The sequence below is a fragment of the Pseudophryne corroboree genome, chromosome 5 (assembly GCF_028390025.1).
Source record: "Pseudophryne corroboree isolate aPseCor3 chromosome 5, aPseCor3.hap2, whole genome shotgun sequence".
NCBI lineage: Eukaryota > Metazoa > Chordata > Amphibia > Anura > Myobatrachidae > Pseudophryne > Pseudophryne corroboree.
The window spans coordinates 778,329,476-778,351,729 of record NC_086448.1 but is presented as its reverse complement, the minus strand read 5'-3'; the positions used below and the strand labels follow the sequence as shown (position 1 = coordinate 778,351,729).

General features: G+C 47.6%; 1 protein-coding gene across 2 annotated transcripts in view; it reads right to left on the bottom strand.

Annotated features, from left to right (window-relative positions):
- The window catches only part of MINDY4 (MINDY lysine 48 deubiquitinase 4), a 379,811-nt gene that overhangs the window by 41,186 nt on the left and 316,371 nt on the right, over positions 1-22,254 (bottom strand). For both annotated transcript variants that reach the window (XR_010177939.1, XM_063924327.1), the window contains exons 14-15: positions 22,094-22,157; positions 14,975-15,136 (exon numbers count right to left, since the gene is read on the bottom strand). Coding sequence is in view for 1 of the 2 variants with exons in the window: in XM_063924327.1 (XP_063780397.1) it covers positions 14,975-15,136; positions 22,094-22,157 (226 nt within the window). In the remaining variant the exon portion in view is untranslated. The remainder of the gene's footprint in view (positions 1-14,974; positions 15,137-22,093; positions 22,158-22,254) is intronic.

The window sequence follows — 22,254 nt, the reverse complement described above, 5'->3', positions numbered from 1 at the left end:
CTCCCTCAAAACGGTCAGTTGACACCCAGAAACGCCCACTTCATGTCAATCACTCTGCGGCGGCCATTGCGACTGAAAAGCTTCGCTAGACCTTGTGTGAAAGTACATTGCCCATTGTGAAAGTACGTCGCGCGTGCGCACTGCGCCGCATGCACATAAGTGCCATTTTTTACTTAATCGCAGCGCAGCGAACATTTTCAGCTAGCGATCACTCGGAATGACCCCCAATATTCCAAGAATATGCTTGGGATGCCCGCAGGTGTGATAGGTAATTGAGATGGACAAACAGAAAAGCAAACAAATGCCTTCACTTTCTTTGGATTTTTAAATATTTGTTACCCACTCTGCGCTTGCGTCTACAAAATGTAATTCACTATTAGGTTTAATATAACACTGTACTGTGATATACAGTCCCATGCAAAACTATCCAGGCCCTTGACCAATTCTCCAGTTTAATTAGCTTTCCAAATAATACAAAAATAATTTATTTTTAGTTTTTTAAGGTGAGATTGTTTTATACTTCAAAAACATACTGGATGTGTAAAGCTGGCCACACACTATACTATTATCTGGCAGATCATCTGCCAGATCTGGCTGGCCGGAATGGAAATCTGGTAATAGATGAGACCAAAATGACAATCAATCATTTGCTCCCAAGCACTGGAAAATGGACAAAAACGATCATTCATACAAATAGGTTAAATCCGTGATTTAACCAATTTGTCAATTTGCTCACATCCATTACCAGATTTTCATTCCAGCCAGCCAGATCTGGCAGATGATCTGCCAGATAATTGATAGTGTATGCCCAGCGTTAGTAATTCACTCAGACGGCCTGTGTTTTGGACCTTTGATAATAACCTGTTTGAGGGTTTTCCAATAAAATGCGTTAATTGTACATTCATCTTGTTTGTTTTTTCCCCTGAGATCCCTGTCAAAGGGCATTGGAAAATATGACTTTTAGACAAATAAAGGGCTTCATGCCAAGCTCCAAATTCATATTTAATTGCCTTCAGCGAGCTAGAAAGTAGCCAGGAACTAAAAACTCACCAGAAACAATCCCTAAGTTTAAATAGATAAAACCCCCAAAATATACCCTGGTTATAGTCCAGAATCATCAACGACAGAGATGTGGAATTAGACAGGATTCAATGTTAATGCACGTATGACCTCATCGTCTTCCTCCTGTTCATTCCCAGCAACCTGAGATGTTATAGAAAATATACAGCAAAGTCCAGGCGGAGGCTCAGTCTCCTGGGTTCCATCCATTTCCTCAGTAAAAATAAGAATTTACTTACCGATAATTCTATTTCTCGGAGTCCGTAGTGGATGCTGGGGTTCCTGAAAGGACCATGGGGAATAGCGGCTCCGCAGGAGACAGGGCACAAAAGTAAAGCTTTCCGATCAGGTGGTGTGCACTGGCTCCTCCCCTATGACCCTCCTCCAAGCCAGTTAGATACTGTGCCCGGACGAGCGTACACAATAAGGGAGGAATTTTGAATCCCGGGTAAGACTCATACCAGCCACACCAATCACACCGTACAACCTGTGATCTAAACCCAGTTAACAGTATGATAACAGCGGAGCCTCTGAAAGATGGCTCACAACAATAATAACCCGATTTTTGTAACTATGTACAAGTATTGCAGATAATCCGCACTTGGGATGGGCGCCCAGCATCCACTACGGACTCCGAGAAATAGAATTATCGGTAAGTAAATTCTTATTTTCTCTATCGTCCTAGTGGATGCTGGGGTTCCTGAAAGGACCATGGGGATTATACCAAAGCTCCCAAACGGGCGGGAGAGTGCGGATGACTCTGCAGCACCGAATGAGAGAACTCCAGGTCCTCCTTAGCCAGGGTATCAAATTTGTAGAATTTAGCAAACGTGTTTTGCCCCTGACCAAGTAGCTGCTCGGCAAAGTTGTAAAGCCGAGACCCTCGGGCAGCCGCCCAAGATGAGCCCCCTTCCTTGTGAATGGGCTTTACATATTTTGGCTGTGGCAGGCCTGCCACAGAATGTGCAAGCTGAATTGTATTACACATCCAACTAGCAATAGTCTGCTTAGAAGCAAGAGCACCCAGTTTGTTGGGTGCATACAGGATAACAGCAAGTCAGTTTTCCTGACTCCAGCCATCCTGGAACATATTTTCAGGGCCCTGACAACATCTAGCAACTTGGAGTCCTCCAAGTCCCTAGTAGGTGCAAGCACCACATAAGCTGGTTCAGGTGAAACACTGACACCACCTTAGGGAGAGAACTGGGACGAGTCCGCAGCTCAGCCCTGTCCGAATGGACAACCAGATATGGCTTTTTTGAGAAAAAAACCACCAATTTGACACTCGCCTGGTCCAGGCCAGGCCAAGAGCATGGTCACTTTTCATGTGAGATGCTTCAAATCCACAGATTTGACTGGTTGTAAACCAATGTGATTTGAGGAATCCCAGAACTACGTTGAGATCCCACAGTGCCACTGAGGCACAAAAGGGGTTTGTATATGCAATACTCCCTTGACAAACTTCTGGACTTCAGGAACTGAAGCCAATTCTTTCTGGAAGAAAATCGACAGGGCCGAAATTTGAACCTTAATGGACCCCAATTTTAGGCCCATAGACACTCCTGTTTGCAGGAAATGCAGGAAACGACGAGTTGAAATTTCTTTGTGGGGCCTTCTGGCCTCACACCACGCAACATATTTTCGCCACATGTGGTGATAATGTTGTGCGGTCACCTCCTTTCTGGCTTTGACCAGGGTAGGAATGACCTCTTCCGGAATGCCTTTTTCCCTTAGGATCCGGCTTTCCACCGCCATGCCGACAACGCAGCTGCGGTAAGTCTTGGAACAGACATGGTACTTGCTGAAGCAAGTCCCTTCTTAGCGGCAGAGGCCATAAGACCTCTGTAAGCATCTCTTGAAGTCCGGGTACCAAGTCCTTCTTGGCCAATCGGAGCCATGAGTATAGTTCTTACTCCTCTACGTCTTATAATTCTCAGCACCTTAGGTATGAGAAGCAGAGGAGGGAACACATACACCGACTGGTACACCCACGGTGTTACCAGAACGTCCACAGCTATTGCCTGAGGGTCTCTTGACCTGGCGCAATACCTGTCCCGTTTTTTTGTTCAGACGGGACGCCATCATGTCCACCTTTGGTATTTCCCAACGGTTTAACAATCATGTGGAAAAAACTTCCCGATGAAGTTTCCACTCTCCCGGGTGGAGGCCGTGCCTGCTGAGGAAGTCTGCTTCCCAGTTTCCATTCCCGGGATGAAACACTGCTGACAGTGCTATCACATGATTTTCCGCCCAGCGAAAAGTCCTTGCAGTTTTTGCCATTGCCCTCCTGCTTCTTGTGTCGCCCTGTCTGTTTACGTGGGCGACTGCCGTGATGTTTTTCCCACTGGATCAATACCGGCTGACCTTGAAGCAGAGGTCTTGCTAAGCTTAGAGCATTATAAATTTACCCTTAGCTCCAGTATATTTATGTGGAGAAAAGTCTCCAGACTTGATCACACTCCTGGAAATTTTTTCCTTGTGTGACTGCTCCCCAGCCTCTCGGGTTGGGCTCCGTGGTCACCAGCATCCAATCCTGAATGCCGAATCTGCGGCCCTCTAGAAGATGAGCACTCTATAACCACCACAGGAGAGACACCCTTGTCCTTGGATATAGGGTTATAAGCTGATGCATCTGAAGATGCGATCCGGACCATTTGTCCAGCAGATCCCACTGAAAAGTTCTTGCGTGAAATCTGCCGAATGGAATTGCTTCGTAGGAAGCCACCATTTTTACCAGGACCCTTGTGCAATGATGCACTGTTTTTAGGAGGTTCCTGACTAGCTCGGATAACTCCCTGGCTTTCTCTTCCGGGAGAAACACCTTTTTCTGGACTGTGTCCAGAATCATCCCTAGGCACAGCAGACGTGTCGTCGGGATCAGCTGCGATTTTGGAATATTTAGAATCCACCCGTGCTGTTGTAGCAGTATCCTAGATAGTGCTACTCCGACCTCCAACTGTTCCCTGGACTATGCCCTTATCAGGAGATCGTCCAAGTAAGGGATAATTAAGACGCCTTTTCTTCGAAGAAGAATCATCATTTCGGCCATTACCTTGGTAAAGACCCGGGGTGCCGTGGACAATCCAAACGGCAGCGTCTGAAACTGATAGTGACAGTTCTGCACCACGAACCTGAGGTACCCTTAGTGAGAAGGGCAAATTTGGGACATAGAGGTAAGCATCCCTGATGTCCCGGGACACTATATAGTCCCCTTCTTCCTGGTTCGTTATCACTGCTCTGAGTGACTCCATCTTGATTTGAACCTTTGTAAGTGTTCAAAAAATTTTTTTTTTTTTAGAATAAGTCTCACCTAGCCTTCTGGCTTCAGTACCACAATATAGTGTGGAATAATACCCCTTTTCTTGTAGTAGGAGGGGTAATTTAATTATCACCTGCTGGGAATACAGCTTGTGAATTTTTTCCCATACTGCCTCCTTGTCGGAGGGAGACCTTGGTAAAGCAGACTTCAGGAGCCTGCGAAGGGGAAACGTCTCGACATTCCAATCCGTACCCCTGGGATACTACTTGTAGGATCCAGGGGTCCTGTACGGTCTCAGCGCCATGCTGAGAACTTGTCAGAAGCGGTGGAACGCTTCTGTTCCTGGGAATGGGCTGCCTGCTGCAGTCTTCTACCCTTTCCTCTATCCCTGGGCAGATATGATCTTATAGGGACGAAAGGACTGAGGCTGAAAAGACGGTGTCTTTTTCTGCAGAGATGTGACTTAGGGTAAAAACGGTGGATTTTCCAGCAGTTGCCGTGGCCACCAGGTCCGATGGACCGACCCCAAATAACTCCTCTTCCTTTATACGGCAATACACCTTTGTGCCGTTTGGAATCTGCATCACCTGACCACTGTCGTGTCCATAACATCTTCTGGCAGTTATGGACATCGCATTTACTCTTGATGCCAGAGTGCAAATATCCCTCTGTGCATCTCGCATATATAGAAATGCATCCTTTAAATGCTCTATAGTCAATAAAATACTGTCCCTGTCAAGGGTATCAATATTTTTAGTCAGGGAATCCGACCAAGCCACCCCAGCTCTGCACATCCAGGCTGAGGCGATCGCTGGTCGCAGTATAACACCAGTATGTGTGTATATACTTTTTATGATATTTTCCAGCCTCCTGTCAGCTGGTCCTTGAGGACGGCCCTATCTATAGACGGTACCGCCACTTGTTTTGATAAGCGTGTGAGCGCCTTATCCACCCTAAGGGGTGTTTCCCAATGCGCCCTAACTTCTGGCGGGAAAGGGTATACCGCCCATAATTTTCTATCGGGGGGAACCCACGCATCATCACACACTTTATTTAATTTATCTGATTCAGGAAAAACTATGGTAGTTTTTTCACATCCCACATAATACCCTCTTTTGTGGTACTTGTAGTATCAGAAATATGTAACACCTCCTTCATTGCCTTTAACGTGTGGCCCTAATAAGGAATACGTTTGTTTATTCACCGTCGACACTGGATTCAGTGTCCCTGTCTGTGTCTGTGTCGACCGACTAAAGTAAACGGGCGTTTTAAAAACCCCTGACGGTGTTTTTGAGACGTCTGGACCGGTACTAATTGTTTGTCGGCCGTCTCATGTCGTCAACCGACCTTGCAGCGTGTTGACATTATCACGTAATTCCCTAAATAAGCCATCCATTCCGGTGTCGACTCCCTAGAGAGTGACATCACCATTACAGGCAATTGCTCCGCCTCCTCACCAACATCGTCCTCCTACATGTCGACACACACGTACCGACACACAGCACACACACAGGGAATGCTCTGATAGAGGACAGGACCCACTAGCCCTTTGGAGAGACAGAGGGAGAGTTTGCCAGCACACACCAAAAACGCTATAATTATATAGGGACAACCTTATATAAGTGTTTTCCCTTATAGCATCTTTTTTATATATTTCTAACGCCAAATTAGTGCCCCCCCTCTCTGTTTTAACCCTGTTTCTGTAGTGCAGTGCAGGGGAGAGCCTGGGAGCCTTCCCTCCAGCCTTTCTGTGAGGGAAAATGGCGCTGTGTGCTGAGGAGATAGGCCCCGCCCCTTTTTCGGCGGCCTCGTCTCCCGCTCTTAACGGATTCTGGCAGGGGTTAAATATCTCCATATAGCCTCCGGAGGCTATATGTGAGGTATTTTTAGCCAAAATAGGTATTCATTTGCCTCCCAGGGCGCCCCCCTCCCAGCGCCCTGCACCCTCAGTGACTGCCTTGTGAAGTGTGCTGAGAGGAAAATGGCGCACAGCTGCAGTGCTGTGCGCTACCTTTAGAAGACTGAGGAGTCTTCTGCCGCCGATTCTGGACCTCTTCTTACTTCAGCATCTGCAAGGGGGCCGGCGGCAAGGCTCCGGTGACCATCCAGGCTGTACCTGTGATCGTCCCTCTGGAGCTGATGTCCAGTAGCCAAGAAGCCAATCCATCCTGCACGCAGGTGAGTTCACTTCTTCTCCCCTAAGTCCCTCGTTGCAGTGATCCTGTTGCCAGCAGGACTCACTGTAAAATAAAAAACCTAAGCTAAACTTTTCTAAGCAGCTCTTTAGGAGAGCCACCTAGATTGCACCCTTCTCGGCCGGGCACAAAAATCTAACTGGCTTGGAGGAGGGTCATAGGGGGAGGAGCCAGTGCACACCACCTGATCGGAAAGCTTTACTTTTGTGCCCTGTCTCCTGCGGAGCCGCTATTCCCCATGGTCCTTTCAGGAACCCCAGCATCCACTAGGACGATAGAGAAATGAGGTTAATGCTGTGATTCAATCATCATAGCCTTGCACCCCGATGCACAATGGGGCAAAGAGCGGCACTGCATGTGGGTGGGGCCAGCGCCACCGCTAGGCAGCTTTAGGCAGCTGCCTATGGGCGCAGGCATTTGAAGGGCGGTGCTGAGTGAAATCAACAAATGAAGGCTATGGGGTATATTCAATAAGAGTCGGATCCATTCCGACATGCAGTTGTCGGAATGGATCCGACAACCCCTATTCAATGGACGGCCGCTGCTGTCAGCGGCTGCGCTGGCAGCAGCGGCCAGGAGTGCAGATGGCGGCGGGCATGAGCGGGACAGCGGCGGGGGTAAGCTGGGCAGCGGGGCAGAGCAGAGATCGGCGGCCAGAGCTGGCTGCGGGGGGACATGTCTGTGGAGGCGCTGCAGGGAAAGAGGTGCCTGCGGGCCGCGGGGGGAGCAGAGATCGGCGGCCCGCGGGTGGAGCTGGCTGCAGGGGGACATGTCTGCGGCGGCGGAGGGAGGCGCTGCAAGGAGAGAGGTCTCTCCCTGCGGCTGCGGGGGGAGGCGCTGCAGGGAGAGACCTCTCTCCTTGCAGCGCCTCTCTCCCCTGCCGCAGACATGTCCCCCTGCAGCCAGCTCCCCCCACCAGCCGCCGATCTCTGCTCCCTCCGTGGCCCACAGCACCGCTTGTCTCCTCACCTTAATCTGACTTGTTTTCAAGTCGGATTGAGTTTGTCGGAAAGGGGGCCAAAACCTGTAGGATTTGGCCCCATTTCTGACAGAAGCAAGTGGATCGGCGGCTATTCCGCCGATCCACGTGTTTTCCGACAAGTCTGGAATTCCTGACTTGTCGGGAAAAATCAGCCCCTATTGAATAGGTCGGTACCCCTTCTGACATATTTTTGTCGGAAGCTGCCGTCTTTCTGACAAGAAGGCAGCTTCCAACAGTTATTGAATATAGTCCTTAGTGAGGAGCCCGCTCTATGCTCACCCATGTCGGCTCTGCCAAGCCAGGGCTGTAGCCGCATGTGCGGGGACTCGCCCAGCCACCCCTCCTGCATCACTTGCTCCCTTCCCCGACCTGATGACTGAAGACAAGATCCGCTCTCTCTGCCGGGATCACAAGCCGTGCGGGGAGCAGCTGGAGTCCGAGGAGGAGACCACGACCGGGGGCGGCACCTTCACACTGGGCGGTCCTCAATCACAAGCTGATCTACCCACAGCCGGCGATAACATGGAGTGCATGCCCGACAGCCTCTGCACCGTGCACGGTTCTTCAGGGGCAACATTCGCCAGCTGTCCTCCCTCATGTAGAGCCACAGCATCAGCCAGGTCACTTCCTCGCTGGCTTTAATTCATGTGAAAGGCAATAGAATCTGCAGCAGGTGCGCCTCTCTAGTGCCTGAGAGGTGTCAGCTGTCTGTAGGTGGCCACCATAACCTGCCACAGTAATATATATATATATATATATACAAACAAATATAAAACCACCGCACTCACCACCCCAGAAGCGGGGTGCAGTGTCTGCACTCACCACTCATAGGGTGGGGTGCATGTAGCCCATGGCCACCTACTTAAAAATATACAGACAGAAAGTTCAGCACCCACCAAAGCAAGCTCACTTATTTTCACAACATCAATAAATGATGGGGGTTTAGTTAGTGAATTGGCCAATACACGGAAGCCTGCAAACCGCTCGCCAAGGTACCCCATCTTCATGCAGGTCCTACACTATCACAGAGTCTCAAAAAGTAAAACCTAGCAACTGTATCACACATAATATAACTGCAAAAATGCCTACTTGGTTTAATGTGTACCTGCCAATACTCCATGGCTTTTAAAGGTACACTAGTCACCTGACACTGGCTGATAAATTACTAAAGAACAGCTGCCCCAGGTTTAAGATAATTGGGCTTGCATAGGGTGCATGAACAAAGCTTGTGGGGTGGTGAGTGCTGTGGTTTTATATTTGTTGGTATATTGTAGGGTTAATCTTTGGTTAACTCATATTAACTGTGGCCACAAGCTTTGTTCATGCACCCCTATGCAATTTCACATGCTGTTGTGCAAATGGAATAGACAACAGGTGGAAAGTATAGGCAATTAGCAAGACACCCCCAAATAAAGGAGTTGTTCTGCATGTGGTGACCACAGACCACTTCTCAGCTCATATGCTTTCTGGCTGATGTTTTGGTCACTTTTGAAAGCTGGCGGTGCTTTCACTCTAGTGGTAGCATGAGACGGAGTCTACAACCCACACAAGTGGCTCAGGTAGTGCAGCTCATCCAGGATGGCACATCAATGCGAGCTGTGGCAAGAAGGTTTGCTGTGTCTGTCAGCGTAGTGTCCAGAGCATGGAGGCGCTACCAGGAGACAGGCCAGTACATCAGGAGACGTGGAGGAGCCATAGGAGGGCAACAACCCAGAAGCAGGACCGCTACCTCCGCCTTTGTGCAAGGAGGAACAGGAGGAGCACTGCCAGAGCCCTGGAAAATGACCTCCAGCAAGCCACAAATGTGCATGTGTCTACTCAAATGATCAGAAACAGACTCCATGAGGGTGGTATGAGGGCCCGACATCCACAGGTGGGGGTTGTGCTTACAGCCCAACACCGTGCAGGACGTTTGGCATTTGCCAGAGAACACCAAGATTGGCAAATTCGCCACTGGCGCCCGGTGCTCTTCACAGATGAAAGCAGGTTCTCACTGAGCACATTTGACAGACGTGACAGAGTCTGGAGACGCCAAGGAGAACGTTCTGCTGCCTGCAACATCCTCCAGCATGACTGGTTTGGCAGTGGGTCAGTAATGGTGTGGGGTGGCATTTCTTTGGGGGGCCGCACAGCCCTCCATGTGCTCGCCAGAGGTAGCCTGACTGCCATTAGGTACCGAGATGAGATCCTCAGACCCCTTGTGAGACCATATGCTGGTGCGGTTGGCCCTGGGTTCCTCCTAATGCAAGACAATGCTAGACCTCATGTGGCTGGAGTGTGTCAGCAGCTCCTGCAAGAGGAAGGCATTGATGCTATGGACTGGCCCGCCCGTTTCCCAGACCTGAATCCAATTGAGCACATCTGGGACATCATGTCTCGCTTCATCCACCAATGCCCCGTTGCACCACAGACTGTCCAGGAGTTGGCGGATGCTTTAGTCCAGGTCTGGGAGGAGATCCCTCAGGAGACCATCCGCCACATCATCAGGAGCATGCCCAGGCGTTGTAGGGAGGTCATACAGGCACGTGGAGGCCACACACACTACTGAGCCTCATTTTGACTTGTTTTAAGGACATTACATCGAAGTTGGATCAGCCTGTAGTGTGTTTTTCCACTATTGAGTGTGACTCCAAATCCAGACCTCCATGTGTTAATAAATTTGATTTCCATTGATAATTTTTGTGTGATTTTGTTGTCAGCACATTCAACTATGTAAAGAACAAAGTATTTAATAAGAATATTTCATTCATTCAGATCTAGGATGTGTTATTTTAGTGTTCCCTTTATTTTTTGAGCAGTCTATCTATCTATCTATCTATCTATCTATCTATCTATCTATCTATCTATCTATCTTAGAAGGAGCTTAGAAGACACCACCTACGCACTTTTTCACCTGAGAGGCTGGGCACTGGGGGAAGGCGTGTGTGTGTGTGATGAAGATTTGCCTAGGGTGCTGAGAAACCTTGTACCTGCCCCACTAATGCAAACCTCATCACCTCAACCATTGACATCCCACTTGGGCAGGAGATCCTGGATGAGGGGCAGAAGAAGTAGGCAGTATGGTATAAAACAGGATTAGTAGCATAACTCTGAGCTGGAATCATAAATAAGAAAGCTAGACTCTATAGCAGTAACACAACTCATTTAGAGTCATTAATTACTAGAATAATACCGCTTTCACATGGCTATAGCGGGTCGCAACAGGACTTCTATACGGGTCCTTACTGGGTGCAACCTGCTTCAGACCCCTTTCAGACTGGCGGCCCCGGCACGGCATATTGCCGTGTCAATGATGTCACCGCATCACATGTGGAGGAGGCTCATGGAGATCACATGATCTCCAAGCACCACCGGCTCCTATAGTGTGAACGGGTAACTGGGTCGCATCCACCCGGCAACCCGTTCACACAGCACCGTTATGTCACACGCAGCCGCTGCGACCCAAAACATGGCAGCCCGACGACTCCCTTCGCAGCAGTGGGCTACCCTAAAAATGCGAGTGTTTGCCGTTTAGCGAAGTATTCGCATTTTAGCGGGGGGAAGGACCTGGGGCAGCCTTGCCCTGTGCTGAACGCTAGTGGAAATAGTTATCAAAACTTCAACTTATGCTGAATTAGGCCCAAAATTTGGCATAATAAATGCTGCCCCCAAATCTGACATGCTGCAATTTTTTCACCAAAAATTTGCTATTAACAATTAATTTAAATTTCACTTGCAGCTCGCCTAATTGGCCTAGAGAGTTGGGCATGGTCTCATTTGAAACCTCTTTTTATGTGCTTTCATATGATATAACACAGCCATATTTCCATAAAAATCACACATTTTTAAAAATCAAAATTTAGATTTTCTCAAAAAAGCCAGTTAAAAAAATAAAATAAAATCATACTGTTGTTAATAAATCCCCAAAGTTTTATTTTGGGATCATGGGGGTATATTTACTAAGCTCCCGATTTTAACCGAGATGGTGTTTTTTCTTCAAAGTGTCATCTCGGGAATTTACTAAACACAAATCTCGGCAGTGATGAGGGCATTCGTATTTTTTTTGAAGTCAAAGAAAAAAAATACGAATGAATACACCATCTGTCAAAAACGCCTGTGATTTGCTAGAACTCGGTAATTTACTAAAATTTGTATTTCACAAACACTGCCGGCAATAGCCAAACACTGCCGTGAATAAAGACAAATCGTAAAAAAAAGCAGTTTTAAAATAGACCTGCTTTTTTTTTACCGTGTTCTGATAGGCATGCACGGATCCATGATATCCGTGCATGGTTATCAGTGGGAAGGGGTGGGAAATAATGTAAAATAAAAAAAAATAAAAAATGTGTGGGGTCCCCCCTCCTAAGCAAAACCAGCCTCGGGCTCTTTGAGCCGGTCCTGGTTGAAAAAATATATGGGAAAAAATGACTGGGGTTCACCCATATTTCATCAACCTGCACCGGGCTCTGCGCCTGGTCCTGGTGCAAAAAATACGGGGGACAAAATGCGTAGGGGTCCCCCGTATTTTTTCTACCAGCACCGGGCTCTACTAGTCAGAGAGATAATGCCACAGCCGGGGGACACTTTTATATAGGTCCCTGCGGCCCTGGCATTAAATCACTAACTAGTTACCCCTGGCCGGGGTACCCTGGAGGAGTGGGGACCCCTTAAAGCAAGGGGTCTTCCCCCTCCAGCCACTCAAGGGCCAGGGGTGAAGCCCGAGGCTGTCCCCCCCATCCATGGGCTGCGGATGGGGGGCTGATAGCCAAGTGTAAAATAAAAGAATATTGTTTTTGCACAAGAACTACAAGTCCCTGCAAGCCTCCCCCGCAAGCTAGTACTTGGAGAACCACAAGTACCAGCATGCTGGGGTTAAATGGGCCCGCTGGTACCTATAGTTCTTCTGCAAAAAAAATACCCAAATAAAAACAGGACACACACACCTTGAAAGTACAACTTTATTACATACATTCCGACACACACATACTTACCTATGTTCAGATGCTGACTCTGTCCACGTCTCCACGTAGAATCCGGGGTACCTGAAATTAAAATTATACTCACCTACATCCAGTGTGTCCTGTCCTTTTTTTGTAATCCACGAACTTGGCAAAAAAACAAACCGCATACCCGGACCACGCACTGAAAGGTTTACACATGGGACCCCTTTCCCCGAATGCCGGGACCCCCCCTGACTCCTGTCAAAGAGGGTTCCTTCAGCCAATAAGGCAGCGCCACGTCGTGGCACCCTCCTGATTGGCTGTGACCTCCTGTAGTGTCAGTGAGGCTGTGCAGTGAAGATACAATGTAGCGCATAGGCGCTCCATTGATTCCAATGATGGGAACTTTGCGGTCAGCGGTTGAGGTTACTCGCGGTCAACCGCTGACCGCAAAGTTCCCACCATTGGATACAATGGAGCGCCTGCATGTACTTACATTATTTGGCATGCAGGGTAAATGCTGTCAGCTTCTGCATGTAGCCCACAGGTGCTGGGCAGCCTTATTCCTACACTTTAAAAAATATGGGGAACCCCTACATCTTTTGTCCCCCGTATTTTTTGAACCAGGACCAGACGCAGAGCCCAGTGCTGGTTGTTTAAATATGGGGGGACCCTACGCATTTTTCCCCCTGTATTTTTACAACCAGGGCCGGCTCAAAGAGCCCGAGGCTGGTTATACTTAGGAGGGGGACCCCACGCAATTTTTTTTTAAACATTTTTAAGGAAAACAGACCCTTTTCCACAGATAAGCATGCACGGATCTCACTGATCCGTGCATGACTATCCAAACACGCCAGGAAAAAGCATGTCTATTTTTTTGCTGCTTTTTTTTACGAAGTCTATGCTTTACCGGCAGTGTTTGGCTATTGTCGGCAGTGATTGAGAATACAAATTCTTTGTAAATCACCGTGTTGTATGAACAAACAGCCGCATTTGACTGATGGTCTATTCATTCGTATTTCTGCCCTCTGCCGTGAAAATCATTACGAATAGCCCCAACACTGATGAGATTTGTGCTTAGTAAATGCCTGTGTTGCCACTTTGAAAATAAAACCTAACTCGGACAAAATCGGGACTTTAGTAAATATACCCCCATGATGGGATCACTTGCTGTAAGAGCTATGATTTTTGAGTGATTCTTGAAAATTGTATTTAAAAATCAACAAAACAATATTTTTTCCAGCTCACTACATTAGAGTAAGGCACGATCCTCTTCAGGTGTGTTTAGGGACGAGATTCTACAGACAGCACCTGCTCACACTTGTGTGGAAAAATACTCCAGACTTAAGTGGAAAAATACTCCATGTAGACAGACACTTCAATAGTGTTGAATAGGCCCGCTTTTTACATTTCCCTGGACCACTACAAGTCTCCGTCTGGGGTCCTTCCTCTCTAGCCAGCAGGATAGTCTGAGTGAGCACTAGAAGACTCTAGCGCTGCGCATGCACAGTCTCCAGGAAAATGGTGTGGTGGCCATTTTCCCAGTGATTTTCCACCTGCGCATGAGGAAAACACTAGGAAAATGGGACCTGAGGGGCGTGTGTGCACTGCATACACTGCACCAATTACAGCTACGCCACTGGCGCATGTGTTAATCGTGAAATAAATTACAGAGAAGCAATGGGCATATTATAATGGATGAACAAATGTTTATTTTTCTCCAAGACGATTGTTGCTCTTACGCGGCTACTGGATAATGGTCAATTGTTTTTCTCCAAACAAATGTCTTTCCTGTATTACGTTTTACTTCATTTGTTCTATCATTGTCATTTTCCCCTATTTCACTGAGCAGAAGTATAAATGTGGAGCATGCTGAACTGATTGTACAGGTATTTCAGGAAGTGTTGCAGTTTCCACAGAACTGTACGTTTCTATGGAATGTATCAGCAGCTGCTTTGCAGACAAAATTATTATTGGTAAAAGCCACAATACAACAGAGCGGCCAATAAGCAGTGGCATAGGGAAATATATTGTGGATATTCCTCAGAATCATCTGCCAGGAGAATACAATGGAATATGCCCCATCTCTTTCTGGCGTTTGTCTGCGCACACACAATTTGTGCAGCGCTGGGTGGATCTTTGGTCACCAAAATATTTAAATAGAATTGTTGGTTTTCCTCATCGCTGCGGATCTAATGTATCTGAGGCCTGATTCTGAGTGGGGAATAAAGTAAGTAACTGTGCAGCTGGGCTAAAGTATGTTATACTGCAGGTGGGGCAGATGTAGCGTGCAGGGATGGAGATTTGGGAGGGGCATGTCCAGACTCAGCTCTAAACTGCAGTGTAGGAATAAAGCTGCCCAGCACCTGTGGGCTACATGCAGAAGCTGACAGCATTTACCCTGCATGCCAAATAATGTAAGTACATGCACCTCTTGCATTGCAATATGGTTTGTCCAGGTGCATAGTTATTTGCTCTTTCTTATTTGTCATGTCATGCATGATATGGTTTTCATCAGTGCTATCTACAAAGAGCCCCCCAGTGAGTGCGACGCACTTACCTGACACACGCTGTAGTGTTCAAAGAGAGACAGGAACCCGATCTCTCCGCGGCTAGTGATCCCCTTCAGAATAGTGATATTCCCATTCCCAGAGTCCAGCTCCACCACGTCATTGAACACGTTAGACACGGCTCTGCCTCCCATTATGAGGTTTACAAGCTCCTGTTTTTAATGATAGAATACAACACTGTCAGGTTGGTCTAATACAATGGAGATAAACAAGAAAGAACTCCAACAAAATACTCATTTGTTACCAGGATGAGATCTGTGCATTTTGACATAAAAACTTAGCTTAGTGTACTTTTAGAGGTCTATTCATGAAGCAGTGAAAAGTGTGGAGAAGTGAGCCAGTGGAGAAGTTGCCCATGGCAACCAATCAGCTGCTACGTATAATTTTATAGAATACATTTTATAAATGTTACCTCAACACTGATTGGCTGCCATGGGCAACTTCACCACTAGCTCACTTCTCCACACTTTTCACTGCTTCATGAATAGACCCCATATGTTGTTGTAAGGAATATTGGGACAGATGTATTAGGCCTGGAGAAGGAATAAAGAAGTCATAAAGCCGTGATAAGAGCAAGGTGATAACGCACCAGCCAATCAGCTCCTGTCAATTTACATATTGGAGGCGATTGGCTGGTGCGTTATCACCTTCCACTTATCACTGCTTTATCACTTCCTTATGCCTCCTCCAGGCATCATACATCTGCCCCAATATCACAGTTTATCATGTGTACTCTATTAACTGTACAAAGTGCAAAATGACGGAGGCACAGCGCAGAATCCGCTCTGGTTACACAGTCCGCCTATATTTCAGTAGCTGTGCCTTATTTTACAGCAGGTTAAGAAAATACACCCAGTGGAGGGGAGGTTCTGCTTTGAACAGACTAAGCAGGGGCTGGAATTAACCATGAGAGTGGGGAAGAGATGCTCTGGGACTTCGTGTTATAAATGGACCAATCCAGTTTGTCTAGACTGGTGATAGCTTTCACTATCACTATTACCGTGTGCTAATCTGTTTCCATGTTTCAGTGCAAACCAGACTCAGGCTGGGACTGGATATTCATTTTAAAGGGTGCGGGCATGGTGCCAAAGATTCACATGATTTACTAAATACAATTCATATAGATTCAATCCAAACAGGTAGGCTCAGGAAGTTCCCTGATTCTGCAGCTGATCCTGAGTCAGGAACAAATATCCCAGGATCAGCTGACTTTCTGTTAGGCATAAACCATATGAAGATCTATTTGCGTCTGCTCACAGTGGTTGACTATGCAGATTGGTAAACCACTCCTGCCTCAAACGTTTTCCACACTGTGGGTCTCATTTCGGGGTACCCAATATTTATGTATCCAACTAAGGGGCTAATTCAGACCTGATCGCAGCCGTGCTAAATTTTGCACGGCTACGATCAGCCACCCTGACACGCGTGGGGACACCCAGCACAGGGCTAGTCTGCCCCGCATGTCTGGCCTCCCCCCGCCGCACGGGTGCGATAGCATCGCATGGCAGCGATGCTATTGCACCCGGCGAGTAAGTACGTACCTGCATAACATTGCTGTGCTGGTAGGCGACTTTTCGCCGCATCCCGTGTTGCAGTAGCTGCGAAAACGCACAGCACCGATCAGGTCTGAATTGGCCTCTAAGTATCCGCGATTTGAGAAGGTGGATATTTAACTACCGATTAAATACCTACCAGCAATTAAGCACTGCTCTAGTGCGAGGATAGCTGACCTAAACCTCAGCTGTTCCCGCAATCCCTAACACTACTTCCGTAGTAGCAGTGACACGCGCATGGCATCTATTCAGTGCGGGAAGGTGTGCAGGGGGCTGCCCAGCTACTCGGGAGTGCTGGGTCGCAATGGGCCTGTGCTGTCAGGCCATGTCCACTCGGCTGAGGCCACACCCCTCCCATCCAAGGTCACACCCCCTTTCTGGGTCGCACTACAGCAGAGAGTCTCGAATCTCCCTACTGTAACGTTGGGAGGTATGGTTAATTTGATATGCGACACTTGTATATCTGTGTGCGACTGTGTACGGAGCACAACGGAACTTGGAGTGAGAAAAGTGCCCATGCTCCACTGTAGCACTTCATATACCAACTCAGTCGCACAGATAAACAAGTGTCGTGTATCACATTAATCAGCGCAGTTTTGTAAGGCGGCTTACCACATCCGTTTGCAACTAAGCTGCATTTTCCGGTGAAGAAAGATGCAAAAAAGGCGACTGACGCCAGCCAAGTAGCACAGGACCTGGCGCGTCAAGAAGGGATGTTTGGAGTGGCAGCAATTGTGTATGAAGACACATCTGTAACTCTAAATGTGCTCCTGTATGTTTTATTCCCATTCCCACAGTCATTTATGACCTTGGGCCTGATTCAGGTCTTGGAGCTCTTGCAACGCATGCTGCAAAGAACTCAATGCGTGCGCTGGCCGCGTACTGCACATGTGCAGCACGGGTCTGCGATGTCAGTCACTCTACCGCATCAGACTGTCAGTGATTGGCAGTCCGATTCCGCTTTGGGGGCGTGAAGGGGGCGGTGACAGCAAGTTTTCCTGGCTTCTTTGTAGTCGATGTGGCGGCCGGATTGCGCGACCCCATGAGTCACGCAGCCGGCTGACAGTGTCGCAGATGATCCGATACTGCGTCCTAGGACGTAGCCTGGATCTGTAATGCAGCAGGAGGCGTGACGCCCCCTGCTGCATTACCATATTAGTGCTGTCGCTGCTGCTGCTTCCACATCTGAATCTATTACACTTCCATACGTATTATAATGTCCTGCACACACACTGCTAGATGAATGGCTAACACTAATAACACAGACATGTCTCTCCTTGTACATAAGGGACACACAGTACTGGATCTTGCACCACGACAGTCTTGTGATCAGCTGTATGTGTTATCTTATTTTTTTTTTTGAATTGCTACCCTGTTCCATAACCAGCTATAAAAGAGGTACTGCATAATATCGAGGGCTCGTGCGTGATCGCGCTCCCTATTAGAATGGGCGCTTTGTTCTCCGTGTACCTTATCAGAGTCAGACTGATATGAGTAATTCAGTAATGTGCAGCATGACCAGCTTATATGGCTCTGCCTCTTGGGACACAGGGTCAAGAAACACACTTTCTAACAGAATCACACATAAACACAACATTTTCTTATACAACACAATGCGGACGGCGAGTCGCTACGCCCGCAACAATGAGCGATTGACGAGACAGAGAGATCTAGTTCAGCTGAGGCTGTAACTATGTGAGAAAACACATGCAGGTTTACAGACGTACGCTTCATGTGATCAGTGAAATCTTCCCTGCGTATAAGGGGTTCAAGGGTTTAATTTCTCATACATGTGTTGACCTCCGAGTATAGGCATCCACAGCAGGCCGGTGCGGGGAAATGCACCCCTGCCAAAATTCACATATTCCTTTGTTCGGGCTGGGTGGACTCTTAACGTTCCACAATTGTCCAATGATAATTTAAATTACATGTGTATGTTTATTTACTCTTTGCCAAACCACGTAGCAGACTGGAAATAACTAAAGGAACTATTAATTAGGCACAAATGAGACCCAGCATTGCAGGCTGTATGTACTACGGGCCTAATCCAGCATGAGTTGTAGTTGTGTGAAAAATCGCACAACTACAGTGTACAACTCGTTCCACAAACATGCGGATAGGGGGCCACCCATCGCAGGGCAAGGCCACCCCGTATTCTGGGTCCTGCCCCTCCCCCCCCCTGTTAAAATGCGAGCGCTGGCATGTTTGGTGTAACTCCCTGATTCTGCAGGCTAGCTGCGAAGGCAGTCGCCGGGCCGCCATGTTTTGGGTCTCAGAGGCTGCGTGTGACATAACGCAGCGGCACCCCGCCGCACCGTCCCCCCCCCCGCCCAAACACCGCTTCGACGCTCCCGCCCCATGAACGCCTCTGGCTGTCAATCAGGCAGAAGCATCCGCATAAGTGAGATGCTGTCACATCTCACCTGTGCGAACGCACACTGCACACGGGCTTCATCTCATGCTGAATTAGGCCCCTGTGATCTCAACACCAAGAAATATCTGGCACATGCACCGGAACGAAAAAAGCTAGGTCCCCAGCACAACTATGCTGGTCTCTACAGTGGGGTGGTCTTCAGTGTGCCGCCGGCCGGGATCCCGGCGACCAGCATACCGGTGCCAGGATCCCGACTGCTGGCATGCCGACACATATTCTCCCTCTTGGGGGTCCACGACCCCCCTGGAGGGAGAATAAATAATGTTGCGAGCAAGGGGCTCATTAGCGCTCGCCCAGCTATCGGTATGCCGGCGGTCGGGATCCCGGCCACTCATACTACACCCCTGCAGTGAAACATGGTTGAAGGGGGGGGGGGGGGGGAGAGGAAAGGGGGGGATTAAACAGTGGGGGCCCACTGACACTGGGGGTGAGGCTGGTGGCTCTGGGATCTATTACCACTAGAGGGGTGGTGGTCGATAATGCTGGAGATATTTTGCCCCTGGGGGGCTTTTTCTGATAGGGGGTGGTAAGTCATTTTACAATGGGGTCCTCTGAACACGGGGGTATGGGGGGAGGGTGTAAAACACCCCCAAGGTATATTTTTTGTAAAATAAAATATTTAAATATATTATTAAAAATTATTTTGAAACTTTATTACATTTTAAAAAAAAATTACAATTTCTGAGTGTTGTAAAAAAAATGTGTCAGTTAAGTGGTTAAGGGATGTTACAAACAAATTAGAATGCTGGGGTGTATGGATTATGCAATTAGCACCCCTATAATGAGATCCACATAACGGCAAACACTTATTCAGTAGCTTGCAAAAGTATTCAACCCCCTAAAAACTTATCAGATGTGTCTGTATTACAAATAGTACTTACATTGTTCCAGAATATACTGTTATTGAGAACTATATCAGCCAATCACAGTGCACGGAACATAATTTACAGCCCCCACTGGATCTCATTACTCCAGGATAATTCTAAGGGAATACATGGGAGAGAGCTGCTATTGGTGATTGTGACTTATCGCTGGCCACTGACTAGTGGGGAGTGATGCAGACTTGGACAGTCCATACAGAGAGAGAATTGTGTATATTCACAAGAAATGCTCAGGTTATTTATATAGCACCAGCATATTCCATGGCGCTTTACAACTGGGAACAAAACAGTATAAAAAATGAGACAGGGTAATAAGTGAGGGACAAAGCGGTAAGAAGGCCCTGCTTGCAAGCTTACACTCTATAGGAATTACCCCCTTAATATAGATATAAAACCCAGCTTTTCCCCACTGTCCAGCACTGTGGAGCTCTATGGCACCTCTCTGCTCTCCTCCTCCTCCGCCCGTTGCTGCTCCATGCGGTACCGCCCCCCCTTCCCCGCGTAGCAGGAGCTTTTGGGTCTCGCGCATTGATGAGATGGGACCGCCTTAAGGGCCCTACACACTAGAAGACATGACCAATGTGAAAGATGAACAATGTGGAAGATGAGCAATTTCCCTTGAACTTCCCAGAGCCCTGACAAACGAAATTGAGTGTACACACTATGGGCCCCAGACACATTACCCGACGCCGAGCTGCCCGACGGCGGATACAGCCGACGGGCGACCCGGCGGCAGGGGGGGGGGGTTTGGAGGTGACGGGGGGAGTGAAGTTTCTTCACTCCTCCAGTCACCCTGCTCCATAGCACTGCATGCTAATAAAGATGAGATTGTCCATATTGGCCTGCATGTATAAGTGACCCGGCACCAACGATGAACGGGCACGGGGCCATGCATTGTTCATCGTTAGTGCCTACACACTGAACGATATGAACTTGTTCTCCTTCATTAATAAATGAGAACGTTCATATTGTTTAGTGAAATCTATTAGTGTTTAGGGCCCATAAGCCATTTTTCAAACAATTTGAAATACGAAAGAGAAATTTGGAATTGGCACCTTTTTTACATATTTTAATATTATATACAGACCAGAGTGCCCGGCTCTCCCATTAAGACCGTGTTAATGCACCGGGTGCCTCTACAAATCATAATCACATAAAGTCCAAAGGTGCGGCACTCCTAGCGGCTTGAATAAAGGACGGCAGCAGAGCATGCGTGTAGACAACGTTTCAATGCCTTTATAGCGGCAAAAAAGACCTGATGACAATGCCGCAATAAAGGCATTGAAACGTTGTCTACACGCATGCCCTGCTGTTGTCCTTTATTCAAGCCGCTAGGAGTGCCGCACCTTTGGACTTTATGTAATATATATATATATATATATATTTATTTATATATATATATATATTATTGAACCCATTATAATTACATTTTATTAAGTTGGTGGCACAGTGGATTTATAATTGGAGCGGCAGTGGGTGAAATAAAACTTCATTGGTGGGGCAGTGGGAGAAATTATGACGGAGACACTGAGCGGTCAGCGGCTCCCGTCAGTGGCTCAGCTAGAATGGAGCCGCTGCCGGGGAGGTGAGCAATGTCACATATTGAACATCGCTCATTGCGTCTCTGTACACACATACCGTGATGAGTGATGTCACAAGTGACATTGCTCACATTGAGCATGCTGCAGGTGCGCGCATTGTTGATTGCTAGGACCATACACACTAGACCAGTGGTTCTCAAACTCGGTCCTCAGGACCCCACACGGTTCACGTTTTCCATGTCACCCAGCAGCTGCACTGTGTGTCACCAACTGTCACATTTTAAAAAGCTACAGGTGACCTGCAAAACATGGACCGTGTGGGGTCCTGAGGACCGAGTTTGAGAACCTGTGCACTAGACGATGTAAACGATATATCGTTCACAATCTAATTTATTTTCTTAATAATAATTGATGATGATCTGACAGAGGGGGCACACACCATCCTCCCCCCCTCCCCCTCCCCCCCAAATGCTCTGACCTCAAGACGGAGGCGGGACAGATCACCAAGAGAGGACTGTTCTGCTGGCAACTGAGGGAAGTATAGTGGGGAGTGGTTGCGGGACAGAGGCAGCATTTTACTATTATAATTTAATATAACATTTTGTCTAGATCTTGCACTGCGCTCAAATTGTTTCACTCTAATTTAAAAATAAAGCCTTTGTTGTGTTTTTAATTACACAGATGCCTCTTAATTACTTACTTGCGTACAGTATGCATGAGCACCAATTAAGCAGTTTGTGGGAACATCAAAATCCTTCTGAACTCTGTAAACAGATGGTAAATTCATTCAATGTAAATACCGCTGTGCATAAACAAGTGGTATAGATTACACATTTAAAGATAAAAGCTGAAAGAAAAGGT